Raw genomic sequence first — 20,095 nt, 5'->3', positions numbered from 1 at the left:
ACTATGGGGCTTCCTGTGCTTCTTGGGAACTGCCACTGCCCAGGAACCCCTCTAAGAATGCATTCCCTGCCCTGTCAGTAGGAGGCAGGGGCTCTGAATTTATACACGGGATATGATGGGGCTAGGGTCCTCTAATCTGGTCCCTTCTACCCAGCCCAGGTTATAGGGAAACTTAACACATCTTTACCTAACTCATAATTGTCTGCATTTATGTCCACACCCAGGAGTGTTGTCTGTGTGTTTGATTTTCTGTATGTTTGTGTCATAGATATGGAAAAATAATTTTGCATCAAGATATACTTTTCATGGACCCAGGAATGTAATGAGGTCTGAGTTATAGGAATTTGGTTATGGAAATGCCTAAACGTGCACACACGTTCTGCATGTTGTTTTGATCCTTCTGTTCATTGTGGACATGCTGGGGAGTGATGCATATGTCCATTTATTGTGTGCTTCTAGCGTTGTGTGTGCTTCTATACTGAATGAGTGGCTCTTTCTGTTAGGTAGGTGTGAGCAAGGGGAGGGAGCTCATGTGTGTGCTCCAAGGTGCCGATTGTAGGTCTTAGGAGTGTGAAGAGCATGCTGTTCGGGCGTGCTCACATGCTAAGAGCAAGTGAGCTGACTGACTGGATTTCTTCGAAGCCCCCGATGTGATTTAAGCCTGTGGTGGTCTTTCTCAATGCATATGGACTTCTCAATAGATGTGGACACCTCTGACTTTGGCTGGGTAATCTCACTTTTGAAGGGATGTGTGTGTGTGTGTGTGTGTGTGTGTGTGTGTGTGTGTGTGTGTGTGTGTACATAAAGATGAAACTTACATGCAAGGCTTGACTGAAGACATTCTGCATGCTAACTACCACACCTTCATACACACACTCACTCCAATAGCTAATCATCATAAAAACAAACTTTCTTTTCTGGGAAATTCCCTCACCCTTATCTAAGGCCTCTGGCTGGGAAGCAGATATGGATAGTCTAGGACTTAGAGAGCAGAGTAAGTGACTGGCAGGCAGTTTTCTGCAATCTGGGCTCAGAGTCGCTGTGAAACTATTGACTGCAGTTCCGCCTGTCTCTGACCAACCTCTTTCTGGGGGTGGGGGGAATGGCAACCAGTGTAGCTCACATTCTATGGGTCACCAACTCTTGGAGGTCAGCACTACTGCTCTGACTATGCCTCTTCTGCCTTCATCTTCACTAGCTCAGCAGCACAACATACCCTGTGGTTGTGAAGATGGGCCACGCACATTCTGGGATGGGCAAGGTGAGTCACAGTGGTGCACACATGCATGTTTGTATAGTGCATGCTCTGGCACTGTACACAGTTACATGTGCATCTGTGTACTCAATGCACAAAAATTCTGTTTGATGATGCTTTCTGTGATGCCTTCATATAACTGGATTTTGTATTTTCTTTTTCAGCCCACATTTCTCTCATGCAATCAGCCAATTTTGTATGTCCCATTACTGTGCTAGTGTACCAAGCATATGGCTATGAATATATAAGCATGGCTCTGTGATGAATACATATCATCTTTTATGTTCCAGGCTCTTGGGGTCCAGTATGCTTTCCATCCAGCTGATTTTGTCTGTGTGTATGTAGCAAGCAGATTTGTAATTTGTAAGTTAGTGTGTCTCAGCTTCTGTGTTTGTATATTCCGTGTACAACTGAGGTTTTATGTCTATGTATGGCCTATGTACAGTTCTTTTTACAGCTTTATTGAGAAATAATTCTACACTCCATTTAACTCCCCTGTTTAAAGTAGATAATTTGGGTTGAGGATGTAGCACAGGGGTACAGTCCTTGTTTAGCATGTGCAAGGCCCTGTGTTTGGTCCCCAGCACTGCAAAAAAGAAATGTTTTTTTTAAGCATATTCAATTACATAAAGCAATTTTATGTTTGTGTGCACATGTATGAAACAGGATACCCATAATTATGCATGCTTCAGTGCCTTGGCATATCCACTTCATATTTGTCTACACATCCCTCCAGATACATCCATTCCTCATACTGCCTTAATCTCACATGTGTGCCCACAGGTCAAGGTAGACAACCAACATGACTTCCAGGACATCGCCAGCGTTGTGGCACTGACTAAAACATACGCCACTGCTGAGCCCTTCATTGATGCCAAATACGATGTGCGTGTCCAGAAGATTGGGCAGAACTACAAGGCCTATATGTAAGTGGAGAGACAGGGGCCTTCTGAGGGCCCTGCCCCATGCATCTCAGGCTCCACTAAGCCTCTTCCCCTTCCCTCCCTAGGAGGACATCAGTGTCAGGGAACTGGAAGACCAACACAGGCTCTGCCATGCTTGAGCAGATTGCCATGTCTGATAGGTGAGAGACATAACTGAGGAGTGGGAGGGGGTATAATGGAATCACCTGGGCATGGCAATGACAAGCTGCCCTGTCCCTTGTCTCGGCAGGTACAAGCTGTGGGTAGATACATGCTCGGAGATTTTTGGGGGGCTTGACATCTGCGCAGTGGAAGCACTGCATGGCAAAGACGGAAGGGACCACATTATTGAGGTGAGAGCACCCAGGGACTGGTGGAACACAGAGGGAAGAGTGGGTGCATGGGAACAACAATGTAAACTGTAAAGCATTGTCCTCAGTGAAAGGTGACGTGGAGTGTAAAGCAGTGTGTAAGCAAAGGACAATGGGGAGCACTTGGACATCCTTGGTGAGTGGCGACACTTGGTAATATATAAGGCGCTCTGTGAGTAGATAGCTTTAAAATGGCAAAGCACTGGGGCTGGAGAGATGGCTCAGAGGTTAAGAACTCTGGCTGCTCTTCCATAGGGCCTGAGTTCAATTCCCAGCAACCACATGGTGGCTCCCAACCATCCGTTATGAGATCTGGTGCCCTCTTCTGGTGTGCAGATATACATGGAAGCAGAATGTGTATACATGGCAAAGCACTTAGCTAACCTTTAAAGTGTCCGAAGAACCACACTGAAGCACTTTGGAAAAGAAAAGTGCCCAGTAAACTAAAAAGCTGGAAGCAGCAAGCATCTTCTGTAAAGACCAGCAGTACATAGTTTACGCTTTGTGGGCCACGTAGTTCCTTCCTCTGACTCAGTTCTACAAAAGCAGACATAAGCAAGATGGAAAATTAGTGCAGTTGTGCTTATGGATACAACTTATGTGTTTATGTCCAAAACTTTCAAATACATGGAATTTAAATTTCCTGCCTTTTGCACATATGAAAATAATTTCCCCCAACCATTGAAAGACATCAGAGGCTGGGTGTGCTGAGAAACTATAATCCCAGCACTTGGAAGGCTGAGGCAGGAGATGAAGAGTTTGAGGGCAGCCTGGACTACACAGTAAGATACCATCTAAAAATGAAAAGGCTCTGGCTTGTACCCCCTAGCGACTTGGGAGGGGGGAGGCAGGATCATGTCAATGATTTTGTAGTGTAGTTGTGGTTCTGCCTCCTTTTAAAAAAGAAGAAAGCCGGGCGTTGGTGGCGCATGCCTTTAATCCCAGCACTCGGGAGGCAGAGGCAGGCAGATCTCTGTGAGTTCGAGACCATCCTGGTCTACAAGAGCTAGTTCCAGGACAGCCTCCAAAGCCACAGAGAAACCCTGTCTCGAAAAACATAAATAAATAAATAAATAAATAAATAAATAAATAAATAAATAAGAAGAAAAAATATTGAACCTACCTTAGCTCATGATAAATACCAAACCAGGCAGCAGGCCAGATTTGCCCCATAGACCCTGATTTGCAGAGCCCGTTCTAACGTCCCATACTCAAAGCTGTCCAGAGTCCTGGAACAGACCGCTTTCCTTACAGTGTACAATCACTGCCCCTTAGAAACCAGACAGAGCTCTCTTCTTCCCAGTCACCATGCTTTTTGCCAAGCTCAAGTGTGTTGACACTGTAGCCTCACATGCACTTCCTGCCTCTCCCCACACTGGATCCCTTTTCCTCCCACAGGTGGTGGGCTCCTCCATGCCGCTCATTGGTGATCATCAGGATGAAGACAAGCAGCTCATCGTAGAACTTGTGGTCAACAAGATGGCTCAGGCTCTGCCTCGCCAGCGGCAGCGGGATGCCTCCCCTGGCAGGGGCTCCCACAGCCAGGTCAGAACCTTGGCATTGAATTAATGGGAAGGAGGCCAGCCCTTGATCAAACTGGTGCCATTGAGGAGGTATCAGTAGACGACTAGTGTCACCTTCATGTACATGTGGCCTCCATCAAGTGTGGGGTGAGGGGCCTTATAGCCCCACATCCCCTTAACTGACCACAAATGGAGCAACACCCAGCACACAGGGAACCCATGTCATTTTGATTGGCTATTGCTCCCACTGGCTGGTAACTATTTTTAATCTCTCCTGCTCCACTCCTCTGCCACAGACTCCATCCCCAGGAGCTGTGCCCTTGGGCCGCCAGACCTCCCAGCAGCCTGCAGGACCTCCTGCTCAGCAACGCCCTCCACCCCAGGGTAAGTGAGGGCACGCCTCCTGGGTTCCCACCATCCCTAGCAGCCTCACCTCTTGCTCACTCGCTCTCACTGGCTGTTCTTTTTTCCTGTTCCTAGGAGGCCCTCCACAGCCAGGCCCAGGACCTCAGCGCCAGGGACCTCCACTGCAGCAGCGCCCACCCCCACAGGGCCAGCAGCATCTTTCTGGCCTTGGACCCCCAGCTGGCAGCCCTCTGCCCCAGCGCCTACCAAGTCCCACTGCCGCACCTCAGCAGTCCGTGTCTCAGGCCACACCGGTGACCCAAGGTCAAGCGCGCCAGTCACGGCCAGTGGCAGGAGGCCCTGGGGCACCTCCAGCAGCCCGCCCGCCGGCCTCTCCATCTCCACAGCGTCAGGCGGGGCCCCCTCAGGCTACCCGTCAGGCATCTATCTCTGGTCCAGCTCCACCGAAAGGCCCAGGAGCCCCAGCTGGAGGGCAGCAGCGCCAGGGCCCTCCCCAGAAACCCCCTGGCCCCGCTGGCCCCACTCGTCAGGCCAGCCAGGCAGGTCCCGGACCTCGCACCGGGCCACCCACCACGCAGCAGCCCCGGCCCAGCGGCCCAGGTCCTGCTGGACGTCCCACCAAACCACAGCTGGCCCAGAAACCCAGCCAGGATGTGTCGCCACCCATCACCGCCGCTGCCGGGGGACCCCCGCACCCCCAGCTCAAGTAAGGGGACCTCTATAGCAGCCTTGGCCTTTGCTGCTCACAGTGGGCACTGGCCCCCAGTAGGTCATCCCCAGATCCCAAGGAAAACCAGGTCTCATCTGCCTGAAAAACTCTTGCCAGACTGGGCCACACACCCCCATGCATGCATACACACACACACACACACACACACACACACACACACACACACACACACACGTTTGTCTGAATCATGGGTATGCATACACACACACACACACACACACACACACACACACACACACACACACACACACACACACACACGTTTGTCTGAATCCCAGCAGTTGAGGGAAGAATCCCAACATCTCCACTTCCAATTCAGGATCCTCCTCACAGGCCCTGGGAAAGTCCCCATTTCAGGCCTTTGGCCCATCCCAGGAGCCTGACTTGACCCACTTCCAGTGCCTCATCCCAGCTGATCTCCCATCCCAGCTGATCTCCCGGCAACAGCCGCCTCTCAACCATCCCTGAACTCCTGCAAGCCAATTTGTATCATTTCACTCTTTTCAGCCTCTCCTCAAACTTTCCCTAATAGTCTAAGCTCCTTTCTGGTCCATTCCCAAATCCTTCTGGCACTTCATCAGCCAACCCTTTCTGTTTCTTCTGGTCCATTCTATCCCCCTAGCCCTTGGCTCAAAAGTTCTCCCTGCCCCACCCATTTGCTCCACCTCCCACTGGCTTGCCCCCTACCGGACTGCCCTTGGCCCAGGCCCCTCCTATGTTCCATACCTTTCGACAGCAAACTTCCCCTTCTTACTTCATTCATATCAAACTAGCCTAGAATTGGGCCAAGGATTCTCCCCATTAAACCCACATCACTTTATCTTCTTCCTAAATCCTCCCAGCTGACACTACATCCCAGCTTCATCTGCTCCTAGAGGTCTCCTACCCTTGAGAGTCAATCCATCAGAGTCTAGGCCCATGCTTGGGGGTGGGAAGGTCACAGGCACAGCCCCAGAATCAGAGGGGCAGGGCTGGGGCTGGGCCTGGGGTAACATTGTGTTTCTCTCCCTTCCTCCCTTTCCTCTTCCCCCTTCCTCCCATGCCTCCACCTTGTCTCTCTCTAGCAAATCCCAGTCTCTGACCAATGCCTTCAACCTTCCAGAGCCAGCCCCGCCCAGGCCCAGCCTTAGCCAGGACGAGGTGAAAGCTGAGACCATCCGCAGCCTGAGGAAGTCTTTCGCCAGCCTCTTCTCCGACTGACACCCCACTCTGAGAACCCCTAAATCCCTAGACAACCCTCTCTGGGTCCTGAGTCCATTTCTCACTTTCGGAATCTCCAAATCCCTCGAGAACCCCTCTCCTGGTTCTCCAACGCCCCACTTCTCATTCCTCAAGATGTCGGTATCCCTTGAGAACCCTGGTCCTAAATCCAGTTCTCACATTTGGGAATCCCCAAGTCCATTTAGAATCCTGCTCCTGGTCACTTCCAGATCTGTTTTAAAATCTCCAAATTCCCGAAGACCTATACTTGTGGAACCCCTGAAAGGTGATTTCCTCCCTGGAAGTTCCTCAATACCAGAATTCTTTCTGGCCTAATCCTGGAGCTCTGAAATTCCTGGGAAACCCTATTCTACTCTTGGTCCTGGATCTCTCCAGAACACCTTGCTCCTACTCAAAAGTTTCCAATTCCTCAAGAAGCCCCTACCCTTAAACCCCTTCCATAGATCATCTCTCTGGAGATCCACATCTTCAAATGGCACCTACCATCCACCACCCAGTCCCTCAAGGACATCCCTTCACCTGTTCCTCTCAACCCCACACAACACACTGGAAGTTCCTTCCACTTCTAGGACCCCTCAGTTTCCTCCTCCAGAAAACCCCTCCCCAATTTCCCGCCTCTGACAGCTGTCTTTAAATATGCAAACTCCACCCATCCTCTCAGAATCCTTTGCACAAGAAAGGCCAGTGGTCTCCCCACTCCCCCACCTTTGCCAATGTCTGTGTCTGTGACTGACTTGGCTTCCTCTTGTGCCATGCTTGGCATATGTGATCCTCGTTCGTGCCGCCCGTGGTAATGCGTACAGTGGCGCTGTTTGTGTGGTCTGCACCTTGCTCCAACCTCCACTCCTTGCCTGGACTTGCCCCACCCCTCAGCGGCTCTGAACCCCAAGAGAAGAGTCGGGAAGCAAAATAAACAAGCAAAGGCCCAGCAGAATTCTGTGCTTCTTGGTAAAGAGGAGAGTCCTTGAATAGTGGGGGAGACAAAGAGAAACTTCCAAATCCATATGGGGTGCTGGGAACCCCAAAATCCAGTGAAGACACATCAGGCAAAAACTTTAGAAAGAGGTTCTGAGTGGAATCCTTGACATGAACCCCACCCATTGGAGATGAAACAGCTCTCCAAGTTAGAAGTACCCCCAAAGCCAAGAGGAAATCAAATTATAGAGGAAGCAGGGGATCTCAGTTTGGGGGGTCCCCCAAATTCCCAGGGTGTGGGATAGGGAATCCTGAGGCAGTATCAAGGCAGAGGCAGAACCATGACTGGCTGGTAAGGAGGGGTGCCTTGGCACGGCACGCTGAAATTGGCTCCCTGGTGGCTGGGAGCGGGCCTAAGGCACAAGGCGGGCTGCGCTGAGAAGGCAGGCAGGCAACTCGTCAGCCTGGGTGCGGTGCAAGGAGGGTTCGGAGGCACTCCGCTCAATCTTGGGGAGTGACCGCTGCAGTAGCTCGATCGTGGCCAGGATCTGGGAGCAGGTGAAGATGAGGAGGGGTGTCCAGAGTCCCAGAGACTCCCCCAACATCCCCAATTCCCAGCCTTCAACATGGTTCATTCTCATCTGCCTCTACCTCTGTATTCTCCTCTACCCAAGACATCCAGCCCTCCTACCCAGCCAACCTGGGGAAATAGGGGCCGCTCCTCCCGCTGGAACTTGAGGCAGTCAGACAGCAGGCGCCTCATGGCCTTGGGGCAATTACTGAAGATTTTGCTGAGGTCCGGAGACAGATAGCCACGGCCCACCATAAAGATGATCTGGTGTGGGGGGAATGAGTTTATTTTGAGATCGGGCTGGGAAGCCCAAGGAACTATGAATCACAAGAGATATGGAAGGTTAACTTTTGAGGGACCCAGAGGAGTCTGGGTCCCTAAGGACTTGGGAAGATTTTTCTACTGCTAGAATAGAGGGATTTAAATTCAGGGTGTCAAAGATTATAGGTGTGTATGGCCCAGAACAATAGGACTCCAGAGTTTATAGGGGGCTTAAGCCTGGAAAATACTGAAACTCAGGGAAGGTAAAGTAATGATTCTTGGGGAAACTTCCATTTCTGTAGGGGTCTGGGGTGTAAGTGACTGTAAGTCTATGTAGACTGTGAAGTATTCAAGGTTCAAATACTTGGTATCTGGAACCTAGAGAATACTGGTATCTAAGAACATGGAAGGTTCTAGACCTTGAATTTGGAGAACTGTGAGAATCTAAGACCTAGAGTGTTATGGATGCTAGGACCCCAAACCCTGGATGACTATGGGTATTTGAAAAACACAAAAGGCTTGAGTGTTGGGCACTTGGGGTATTTTGGGCAGGAGACTGTAAGTACTGAAGGGTTCAGAGGGCTTCTGGATGTTTGGGAGTCCAGGAACATTCTGAATTTAGGCAGTCAAAAGAATCTGGATTTGAAGGGTTCTGGCTCAGAGGTTTGTGGATGTAGGGGGGAGGATAGGAGTTAATATGAGTCATCTAGGAGACAGACTCTAGGACCCTTTATCCAGAAAATCCTAGGTTTGGTGGGGGACTATTAACATTACCGTTCTGTACAAAGGAGGGGACCTGGAGCATGAAGCCCTGAGAACTGAGGGTAAGCTGGGCTCACCTGGTCACGGCTGCCAATGTGGCTGTAGGGCAGTGAGCCAGTCATAAGCTCATAAAGCACAACACCGTAGGCATAGACATCCGACTGGAAGCTGTAGGGGTTCGGGTCCTGCATACGAATCACCTCAGCTGCCTTTGGTAGGCCAGACAGGGGAAGGGAACCATGAGAGTCAAGAGGTGGGCAGTCCAGATACCCACACCTGGCACAAGTATCCCCACTTTGCCTCACAGGTCCCAATCCAGAAGCCTGCATCTCCCATTGCTCCCCAGCTAGCCTGGCCCAACTTACCATCCATAACACAGACCCTGAGGGCTGCTCTAAGGGCTGGGCCCCACTCCACCGTGTCTTCACTGTGGCCAGGCCGAAGTCACCAATCTTGACTGTGAGTCCCTCATGTAGGAAGATATCCAGCAAGGTCAAGGACCATTACAGGAAATCCCAATAGCTATGCCTCTTACCCTGACTGGGAGGTTCTCAGAACTCCTGTGCTGGTGAGTCATGTCTCTGACCAGAAGCCACCCCATTTCATACTAACTATCCACAATTCGGTCCCATTGTGACGCAAGAAGTCCCTTGGACAACACCTAAAGCTGTCATGCCTGGGACACTGACCATGAGTTGCCTATAATGTCCACTACAATTGCTACATCTCTTATCCTGACCAGAGTACCCAACAGTATGTGAACCAACCATCTCCTAAACAAAGATCCTTCATTTAAAGACCCTTCACCAGCCATAAGCTCTGCTACCTGGCAAGAAACCATGGAATACAAGCCCTTCCTTTTTCACCTCCAGAATCTTACCCCAAGAACCGTACCTCTAAGTTTTCACCCTAATTAATATCTACCCCAATCCCAGCCAGGGACAGATAGATACTGTTGGACTTGAGATCTCGGTGGATGATGTTCTTGGCGTGGAGGTAGCTGTAGAGATGGAAGCGGGTAGTGAATTGCCTGGAGACTGTTTCATCTCTCCCTCCCTCCTCCCTGACTCTCTTAAGATGTGAGGCTCACTCCATGCCCTGGGCAGTCTGCCGGGCCACATCAATGAGCTGGACCATGTCAAAGCGCGTGTCAGCCACATGTAGGTGGTGGTAGAGACTGGAACCCTCACACCATTGTGTGATGATAGCAAACCCCGGCCGGGTCATGAAACCCATGAACAGCAAAATGTTGACATGTCGTGTCTTCCTGTAGGCAGGGAGGATAGGTTGGGGAAAGGGGTTAGGAAATAGAACAAGTGTCATGCATTTACTCAGTAACAGGAAAAGCAATGTCAACTGCCTTCTCTATCATTGAACCTTCTCTTTAAGGGTGCTCAGGTCCAGAATGCTGTCAGATCCCAATTTTCGAGACTTGGTGGGCTGATTCTTTACTGGGGGTTAGGAGGAAGTGGATGTCCTGACCTTCCTCAACAAAATTCTATTATTTGCTTCCATTTTTGAAATAGGGTCTCATGCTGTATACCAAGCTGGCCTGGAGCTCACAAAGTAGCCTGGGCAGGCCTCAAACTCTCAGTGATCTCAGTGATCCTCCTACCCCAACCTCACAAGCACTGAGATCATGGGCAGGAGCCCCCACCCCCAACAGTGGCTATTTTACAGATGACAAAATGAGAAGCCGACCTTTTTTCTCGATACTGATAAACACGGGGTCAAGACATGGAGGCATGTGTGACATGTGAGGATGACAGTCTACTAATCACTTTGAGAGGCTTAGAGGTAAAGAATCTGTAGTCTGGAACTATATTATAGCCAAAGCCCAGTTCCAACCTTCACCAGTTACTTGGAGAGGACCTCTAACCTTTTTGGTCCTCTTGTTTCCAAACTATACCACTGTTATCATTACAGCAGCTGCTTTATAAGGATGTCACTAAGGGTGAGGAAACACCCTGTAGAGTGCTTAAAACTAAGCTGAACAAATAGTAAACACTCTAAAAATTCCAGTTTGTTCTGGGTACCTGGGTCTATCTCACATTAACTGTCATGTACAAATCCTTTTGGCATAGTTGATGAGAAAAGCCCATTCTTTTATATAAGTATTGACCATATTAGAATATACAAATGCAAAAAAAGGGGATGACACTTAGGTCACAGAAGACAACAGAGCACCAAGACATTCCCTTCTTGTTTTTGATACCTGACATGGAACCCAGAGCCCTTCGTATGCTAAGTACACACTCTACCACTGAGTTCTACATGCAAGGATTGTTTTTTGGTTTTTGAAACAGGGTTTCCTGTGTCTCAGGCTGCTTCAAATTCCTGATTCTCACATCTTAGCCTACCAATTGCTTGGAGTATGGTCACGTACTACCACACAAACACACACACACAACTAAACACATGTAAAAACAAGGTTTCAGCACATGCCCCTGGGCTGTTTGAACATTCTGTGTATTTGAGTACATGCAGGTACATATGGATGTGTTAGTGCACATGCTTGCACATGCGCTGGAGGCCAGAAGTCAAGCCAGGGTGTCGTTTTCAGGAGCTGGTCACTTTGTCTACTTAGTTTATCATCTACCTTGTTTTATGAGGCAGAGATTTTTCACTGGGACCTGGGGCTTGCCAATTAGTCTAGACTGGCTGGCTGATGAGCCCCTGGGATCCCCCATTTCTGCTTCTCTACTGCTGAGACTGTAAGCCTTCGCTGCCATTCCCAGCCTTTTACGTGTGTGTTAGAGACCAAACTCAGATCCTCACTCTTCCATGTTACTGAGTTACCACCCCAGCAAGGCCTCAAGTCGTTGATCCTCTTGCTTCAGCCTCCCAAGTGCCACAATTTCAGGCATGCACCATCATACCCAGCTCGACACGTGTGTGTGTGTGTGTGTGTGTGTGTGTGTGTGTGTGAGAGAGAGAGAGAGAGAGAGAGAGAGAGAGAGAGAGAGACAGAGACAGAGACACAGAGAGAGAGAGAGAGACAGACAGACGGACGGATGGACAGACAGAGAAGGAGGGAGGGAGGGAAGGAGGAAGGAAGGGAAAGGGAGAGGGAGGTATGTCCAGGTGTTCATGTACATGCACGTCTGTTCACACACATGGAGGCCAGTGGTCAGGTATGTTCCTCAATCACTCTCCACATTGTTTTGTATGTAGCATAAATACATGATTGTGTATTCACCTGTGCATGGGTATGGAGGACAGGCTGATTTGGGGTGTCTCCCTTGATTACTCTCCACCTCATTTTTTGAGACAGGACGTCTCACCAAACCTAGACCTCAGCAATTAGCTAGACTGGCTGGCTGGCAAGCTCCAGTGATCCCTCTGATCTCTGCCTTCCCAGTACTAGGATTGCAGGTGTGCACCACTGCACCCAGCTTTTTACTTTTTATGTGGGTGCTTGGAATCCACACTCCAGTGGTTACATGGCAAGGACCTTACTGACGAAGCCATTTCCCCAGTCCAATACAAAGATTCCTTTTGTGTGTCAGCATCTGTGTATACAGAGCATGCTTGCCACACTGTGCATGTGGAGGCCAGAGGATAACTTCCAAGAGTCAGTTCTGTCCTTCCACCTCATGGGTCCCAGGGACTGATCTCTGGTTATCAGGCTTGGTGCTAAGGTCACCTCACCAGCCCAAAGATTCCTAATAGTGATAAGTCAATGGAGAAAACATAGAATGTGATCCATGTGTGTCTCTTTTAGGGTCCTCCTTGTTACCTAGCTTCTCTGGAGCTAAGGTTTGTAGCCTGGTTATCCTTTACTTTACATCTAATATCCACTTATGCATGAGTACATACCATGTTTGTCTTTCTGTGACTGGGTTACCTCACTCAGAATGATTTTTGTTACACACAACCACACACAGAAAAAAAAGAAACAACTACATAGCCTTACTTATATAAAATAGAGGCACATAGTACTATGCACATAACTGTAGTAGCTAAAAGGATGCCACCCTGAGTTTCTCAGTGTGAATAAATTAATACAGCATTGACTATAGCTAAATTACAGCATTTGTAATAACTAAACGCTGGATTCTGAATATGATTATAATTAACAATATTGTTCTTTGTATCAAAGCATTATTATAATTAACAACAAGGCCACAACACAATATAGTTACTAGCATGAATGACTCAGCAAAAAGAAAGGAAGGATGTGAGCACTCCTGAAGCTTGGATTATATAAAATCGTCTTCATGTATTAATGATAATGGGAATGACCTATGACCAGACCCAGTTCATAGCAGGCAAGTAACAACGTTAATCCAAAGAAACAGCATCATCACCACCACTACCGGTTCTTAGAATAGGCCCACTGCTCAGGGGGGAAAGGGCTTTTCCCCAAAGAAACACTAAACATGGCCAGCCACCATCCCATCCCACATACACACATACCAACCTCACCTGAGTACTTGCATCTCATTCTTGAAGGCCTGGGCCTGTTCAGCAGTAGGTTGCGCCACCTTGAGCACTTTCACAGCTACATCACCATGCCAACGCCCCCGAAACACAGTGCCAAAAGAGCCTGTCCCAATCCTCTTCAACAGCTGTACCTCACTGGGTGGCACCTCCCAGTAATAGCCTGAGTCCCGGTACCCCAGGTTCTTCTGTGGGCCAGATGGGTAGCATCAGAGGGGCCTATCCAAAACCCTCAGTCATGGCACTTAGCCTGTGGTGGCCCCCAAGGATTTTCTATGGCATACCACTTTTTTCTTTTCTTCTGCCAAGGACTTCCGCTCTCGCTGCTCTGACGGTGACTTGGAATGTGGGGACTTCCTCCCCGAGGACACACTAGCTGGGCTAGGGCTACCACGGGGTGCTCCATCACCACCTTTACCAGCAGCTGTGGTTGTACAGAATACTATGAGTGAATGCAAGTGGGGTGGTGGGGTAGAGAGAGCTCAGGGTGCAGGCAAGGGGTGGGGGGATTCTCTCACCATCGGTGCTGAAGCTCTGAGCAGTGAACTGGAAGGGGGTGGGAGCAGTAGTTAAAGTGAGCATGTAACAACAGAAACGGCTCAGAGCAATGCTCTGTTGCTCCCCACCATTGCCTCCTTGGCACCCACCTGCATGAGGCTGGAGTCCATGGGCGCTGTGGTGCTGACCATGTGGACGTTAGGAGTAGATGTAGAGCGGATGCGCTGCAGTGGGGGATTGGCAGGGGCAGGGAAGGAGAAGTGCTCCAGGTCACGGGGCTGGGTGCGGGGGCTGATAGAGAAAAGGCTATGAAATCGATGCAAAAGGAAGCAGAAAGCAAAGAAAGCCCAACCCTGCCACCCTGAATGTACATTTAACTCATACATAGTACATGTCTACTGGTCACACCAGTAACCATCTGTTCAAGAAACATTTACTAAGTGCCTCGTGTAAACCAGATTCCACTCTCAACTCAAGATCAAACTGTGGATACCATAAATTAGAAGCTCTTGTCCTTGTAGGGTTATTCTAGTAGAGGTAGAAGAAATATATATATATATATATATATATATATATATATATATATGGATATATGTATATATCCATATATATATATATCCTGCTACTGATAGACACAAAAAGGAGAAAAATAAAATGAAGTAAGGTAGAAAGTGTCCCTGGGATAGTCAGGAGTAGGCTCTCAGAAAGGGTGACATTGGGGAAAAGGTCTAAAGGAGGGACAATGAAGGCCAAAGATAGTTGAAGAAAGGGTAAGATATGATTTTTTTATTACATATCATCATAATGACATGTATTTTTCAAATGTTATTTATTTTGTAATAATATATATTACCTATATTAAAATGGCAATGTTTTAAATATACATATTATCATATTATGTAATACATATTACACATATAATATAAAGATTACACATATATCATGTTACAAAAACTTTTTTTGCTGTTTTGAGACAGTCTCATGTAGTTCAGGCTTGAACTTGCTGATTAGTGGAGGGTGGCCTTGAACTATTGATCCTCTTGCCTCTACATCCCATGAATTAGCACACCTTACACAAAACATTTTTCTGTTCCTTTCACCATCCTGAGACTAAATTTATGGGTAATCAACACACATACACTCATAACTACAAATAAAAAAAATACATTAACCTGACCTTTTATATATTATATAAAAGTATATGGTATCCTCCCCTTTCTAATAAAACTTCCCACTCAAAAAAAAGTACTTTTCTGATACACTAATATGTATTTCAAAGAGAACAGACTTGAGTGTGGTTATACTGGAAGAATCAAACAAACTAGTTAGATGTTTGTATATTTGTAATTAACAATAAGAATTATTTACTCTGTATCAGATCCCACACTAATCATTGCACATATCTCAACTCTTAATCATTTTCACAACCCACTGTGGTGAAGTACCATCCCCTCTTTCCAGATGAAAGAGCCAGTGTGACAAGGTGCCTTACAGTTCCATGACCTTCCACAGACTTGTATATGCTCAATAAGCATTTATGAAGTAGACGAATGGATAAAAATATGACCTACCAGGGTCCTCTGACCCTTTCCTCACTGACCCCCAGCCTTTTACCTAAGGCATCCCTACCTGGGACCCTGGGGGGTTAGCAGCTCATTCACAGGGAGATTTGAGGGAACCTCTTGCTGCCTGGAGCCTCCAGACAAATCCTGAATGCTGTGGTAGAACCTTGAGGACATAAAGGTGTAAAACAAGAAGGCTGTGAGTGTAGGTCAGCTGTCTGTCAGCCCTTGTACCTGGGCTTCTGTCCTCCCCATCCCTTAAGCCACCCCAGGCTAGGCTCACTGTTGGCGGTTGGTACTCATGTCAACGCAGACTGTGGGGACCTTGGAGGAACAATGCTGGTGGAACTTGTAGCCACAGGTTTGGCAGCGGAAGCCATGGAACAGAAACTTAAGGCAGAAGTCACAGAAGGCCAGGCTGAAGAATGTCTTCCGTACCTGCAGTCACAAAGCAGGGAAAACCCAGGCCTGGTTGAGGGCCCTCTCTGTCAACACCATGGCCTCCCCCACCACCCTGTCGCACTTACAAAATTGTGCATGGTCAGTGGCACATCTTCTAGGACCTCCACAATGAGCTCTTCACCATCCAGGGGTGCAATGGCTGTGTCCCAGGCAGTGACTGTTTTCCTTCTGAAAGGAGTATGGGAGAGAACAAATAGGATGGTGGACTAGGGCTATGGTAGACAAGGAAGTTCCAAAAGTTCCTCTCAGCCCCATCCATGAACTACTCTCTGGAATGTTTACTTTTCACTCAGCTAGTCACTATTAGGCTGGAGAGATGGCTCAGCAGTAAGAGTACTTGCTGCTCTTGCAGAGGACCTGGGTTTAGTTCTAGACATTCACATGCTGGCTCACAATCTCCAGTTCTGGGGGATCTAGAACCTTCTGGCCTCCATAAGCATCAGGAACACACAGTACACACACACACACACACACACACACACACACACACACACACACAGAGTCAAAACACTCACACACAAAAAAGAAGGTAAAATTTCCCAAGAAAAAAGCCACTATTCTCACTCCCATTTTATAGATGAGGAAACAGGCTCAAGAGATGAAGTGATTTGCCTAATTGCTAGGATCACAGGTATGCCCACCATTCCCAGATTCAATCCATGATCTTTAACCATGAGATAAGAGGCAAATGAGATGAAATGTCAGAAGTATTAAGCCAGCACCTGAGAATGGGGCTGATAAGACATTGAAAGAATAGATAAAATGTAAAACATGAACTACATCCAAAAAGTTAAGGAACCAAAGAACACAGGAATAAAAGAATACCATTGAAGACCAATTCTACAGTCCATGAGGGAAATGAGAAAAGAAAGAGCTGATGAGTTCAGGAAATTGTGACAGAACAAAATAGATGAACTCTGGAAGGTGACGGAATGAGGACCTGAAGGCTGAGTAGATAATGAGTTGCAGACCTTCCAGGTCCATGAATGAAGTGAAACAAAAGATGTTACCTGGGTTACCTCAACTAGTGGAAGACTCCAAGACAGAAAAGAAGGACTAAGATGACACTGATGAACAGAGGTTTTTGGGTACCCAATGGATGGCACAGGGTTTCCATACTTACCCTTTGATGAGTCTGTAGACCACGCAGCAATCCTGATTGAGACCCCGAACCTTGAGGGCCTTGTCCAATGAATCATAGACACTCATGCCATCCCGGACAGTCACCTATGTGTGGATGTGTACACAGGTTGGGGTCTTGAGTACCTAATAAATGCCCTAGCCAATTATCCCATCCCTCTGCAGTAGCCATTCCCTGGCCCCTTGTCACCCTTCTTATCCCAGACTTACAATTGGGACCATCTGGAACACATGCCAGTTTTGTCTCAGTGACTCACCACTGTGCGTTGCTTGTTAGGCAGGTACACTTTGACAGTGCCAACTGCCCGAGATGGCTCAGCCCCACTAGCAGGAGGGCCTCGTGGTGGTTCCATGGAACCTGCTTTTGTCAAGATGGGCTGAGGTAGGACTGAACGGGTGCCATAGGGCTCCTAGGAGAGGGCAGAGGAAAAATTCCGAGGTCTAGTAATAATAGTTTGAAAGCAGAATGGCAGAGGACAAATAAAATTCCATCTCCAAGCTCCCATTGCTCCCTGCAGCCCAAATTTCATGAAATAGCCCTGATAATGCTAACACCTGGTGCTTACCCTTCTCTGCTCAGAATCTCCTATTGCTTATCTCACAGTTGAGTGCCAAGATCTCAAAATCACCTCAGTGAGGAAGCACAGTACACAAAATTCTTCTGGAGACTAATGGGGATGTCAGTATGTACTGTACTGGAGAACAAAGGCTCAAACACATAATGGGAATGAACAGGCTGCCCTGGCTTTTAATGGAGAATGAAGAGATCAGATAGTATAGTAAAAGGAGTTACAGACAGGGAACGGAAAAATGGACGATCGTCGTATCTTTATGTCGTATCTTTCCTCCATTTGGAGGAAATGGAGACTGTGCCATGATGTTAAAAGGCACTGTGAGAGCATCCCAGAGCCCTGAGCTGCAAGGCTGAGGGTAGAATTAAAGGCACTGTCAGATAGCCAATAGAGGTCACCAGACTGTGATGAATTCACAAAGTGGGTCACCAAGCACTATGCTGAAGAGAAATATAATAGGAGTCATTAGGGACTATGAAAGGCAGATGGATAATAGACTGAATTACACATTTAAGCCAAATGCAAATGGCAATAACTGCCCACCAGAAAACACTGCTAAAAGGAAAGGAAAAAGAACACAATGATATCCAGGTGAGGAAAATAGAGGTAAGGTTGGGGAAAAGGTCTCCAAAAATTCTCCCAGATAACTACTGAAGGGTCACAAATACATTACTGATGTAAACGCACTGGGGAATCTTGGAAGGAGGCTGAGGTGAATTAGGGGTAATGGGGCGGTCCTCAAACATTTTCCTAAGAGGGGTAGAATTTTTAGGATAACAAGGAATCATGGGAGAGAGCTGCATCTCCTGGATTTGGTGAGGAAATGTCAGCCACTTGGAGGGGTTTGAGTTCATCTTAGAATCTCGCACCCAAGCCCCAGACCCCAGACCCCATTTGGCCCGGTCCCGCCCTCCCGAAGGGCTTTAGGTTCTGCGCAGGCGCACTGCCACTCGCAGCGGGCGCAACCACAGCAGGCTGTCCGCGGACTCTATCCACTCCCGCGGTAGATGATGGTCTCGCCCCGGGTCAAACCACTCCTTTGGTTCCGGGCGGGGGGTGTTGAGATTCAGACAGAAACATCTTGGAGCTTAGCTTTCGGTCCGACTTCCTGCCCGGGTCCGGCGGCAGCTCCAAAACCCAAACCCTACCGGGCCTGCCCTCACCTGTCACACCGCTACCACCACCACCGCCTCCATCTTGGGCCTGTCTTCTTGTTTCCTCTTAACAGTCCGCCGCCACCGTCCCTCGGCTTCTTGTTATTGGCTCTCCAGGACTCAGCCCTCCGTTCTTATTGGAGGAAGATCACGCCCGTCAACACAGGACCAGCGGAATGTGGGTCGTGTTCCGGATTAGGAGGGGTGGCCCCAAATGGTAGTCTCTAGGGCAAATTCGCCTGTCCTGATTGGCGCTCAGGCACAGTCTGGACGACAACTGCGTGTTAAGGACTTTAACCCTAACACTGCTGCAGAATAAAAAAAGCTTGTCCTTTTTTTGGTGTGAGTGTCGGGAGGACGACTCGATTTTAATTGTGTATTTTCTGGCCATTTGGGGCTGATTTTAGGGGCTTAAGAATAAGGGCGAGAGAAAACCCTTAAATGCAATTTGGAGCCAGTGCTGTAAGCACATTTTAAAGGACGTTCGTATGTCTTAGTTTGACTATCCTTAAAATGGGGTGCAATCGGACTAAATGATGTCCAGTATTTACCAGCTTTAGGAGACTGTAGCCATAATTCTTGATAAGTAGAAGAACCGTGCTGGTGGTCTGGCTGGAGGGAGGGAGGCTTCCTTTAGGAAAATGGTTGAGGAGGAATTTGAAAGACAGGCCACAGGTGGCTAGGTGAAGAGGGGAGTGTGGATCTGGAATGCAACACTGTGGCAGCCATTTGTGGACATATTTTAGGATGAACATAGTTTTTAAATTGAACTTTCCCTGACATCAAAATAAGAATAAGAGGGACACACACACACACACACACACACACACACACACACACACACACACACACACACACACACACACGCACGTGTTCTTTTTCTTGGAACATTTCCTTTAGAAAACATATTTTCTCTGGCCATTTGAAGCTCACCAATAGAATGAACCACAAAGCCCCAAGTTAAATCCCCAGCACCCTTTAAAAAAGATTAGGTTGGTGTCTTGACAGTTTTACAACCACAGAAAATTTTCCTTAGGGGCCTTGAAACTACCTTTTTCGAATATAACAACACCCCATCTCCCTGACTGGTGGGAACTTCCTCTGTGTGTCCAGCTTAAAGTTGTTACTTGTTTGTCAGAAGTTATGAGTCTTGGTTTTCCTTTGGATAAAGTAACAGATGGCCACCCTGACTACTAGATGAATTTAGAAGGAACCCTGTATCCCAAATGGTGCTGTCACGTTTTCTTATTTCAAAACAAGTTAGCGGTTATTTTGAGAACTTGTATGTAATGGGTTGAGTCTGTTGGTTCTATAAAAGGATAAGATTTCTTTCTTTAAATTCTCTGGAAAAACATGACAAGAAATA

At 47.9% G+C, this 20,095-nt stretch overlaps 2 protein-coding genes across 8 annotated transcripts in view; one reads left to right on the top strand and one right to left on the bottom strand.

Annotated features, from left to right (window-relative positions):
* Syn1 (synapsin I) overlaps positions 1-7,311 on the top strand; it is a 54,383-nt gene extending 47,072 nt beyond the window's left edge. The window contains exons 6-13 of one of the 2 annotated variants that reach the window (XM_027432276.2): positions 1,199-1,261; positions 2,039-2,181; positions 2,265-2,339; positions 2,429-2,531; positions 3,948-4,094; positions 4,369-4,456; positions 4,553-5,144; positions 6,271-7,311. In XM_027432276.2, coding sequence (XP_027288077.1) covers positions 1,199-1,261; positions 2,039-2,181; positions 2,265-2,339; positions 2,429-2,531; positions 3,948-4,094; positions 4,369-4,456; positions 4,553-5,144; positions 6,271-6,298 — 1,239 coding nt within the window. In that variant the 3' untranslated portion in view covers positions 6,299-7,311. Of the gene's footprint in view, positions 1-1,198; positions 1,262-2,038; positions 2,182-2,264; positions 2,340-2,428; positions 2,532-3,947; positions 4,095-4,368; positions 4,457-4,552; positions 5,145-6,232 lie in introns of both variants that reach the window. The other variant, XM_027432275.2, reaches the window with a different exon arrangement.
* Araf (A-Raf proto-oncogene, serine/threonine kinase) lies at positions 1,701-18,894 on the bottom strand. Of its 6 annotated transcripts, XR_004771400.1 has the most exons (17): positions 18,739-18,894; positions 17,261-17,413; positions 16,987-17,090; positions 15,929-16,031; positions 15,685-15,839; positions 15,469-15,567; positions 13,989-14,145; positions 13,860-13,887; positions 13,626-13,765; positions 13,327-13,529; positions 9,989-10,165; positions 9,852-9,898; positions 9,264-9,382; positions 8,976-9,107; positions 8,005-8,139; positions 2,934-3,086; positions 1,701-1,841 (listed from the first exon to the last, which is right to left on the bottom strand). XR_004771400.1 is itself a non-coding variant. In XM_027432280.2 (16 exons), the coding sequence occupies exons 2-16, from the start codon at positions 17,354-17,356 to the stop codon at positions 3,081-3,083; spliced, it is 1,701 nt and encodes a 566-aa protein (XP_027288081.1). In that variant the 5' UTR covers positions 17,357-17,413; positions 18,739-18,894; the 3' UTR covers positions 1,701-3,080. The 6 variants fall into 6 exon arrangements, 5 of the variants coding, with proteins under 5 accessions (XP_027288081.1, XP_027288078.1, XP_027288079.1 ...); XM_027432280.2 differs by having other exon boundaries at positions 1,701-3,086; XM_027432277.2 differs by lacking the exons at positions 1,701-1,841; positions 2,934-3,086 and adding an exon at positions 7,312-7,852.
* Between the last annotated feature and the right edge of the window lie 1,201 nt (positions 18,895-20,095).

This window comes from Cricetulus griseus, chromosome X, assembly GCF_003668045.3.
Source record: "Cricetulus griseus strain 17A/GY chromosome X, alternate assembly CriGri-PICRH-1.0, whole genome shotgun sequence".
Lineage (NCBI taxonomy): Eukaryota > Metazoa > Chordata > Mammalia > Rodentia > Cricetidae > Cricetulus > Cricetulus griseus.
This window is presented reverse-complemented; position numbering and strand designations above follow the sequence as displayed.

Excerpts from the sequence above, each read along its gene's own strand:
- Araf (XM_027432277.2), bottom strand. The coding sequence starts at position 17,356 with ATGGAACCACCACGAGGCCCTCCTGCTAGTGGGGCTGAGCCATCTCGG. Across the intron at positions 17,091-17,260 it reads CTAACAAGCAACGCACAGTG|GTGACTGTCCGGGATGGCAT; the intron begins GTGAGTCACTGA and ends ATCCACACATAG. Across the intron at positions 7,853-8,004 it reads AGCGGCCCCTATTTCCCCAG|ATCCTGGCCACGATCGAGCT; the intron begins GTTGGCTGGGTA and ends ACCTGCTCCCAG.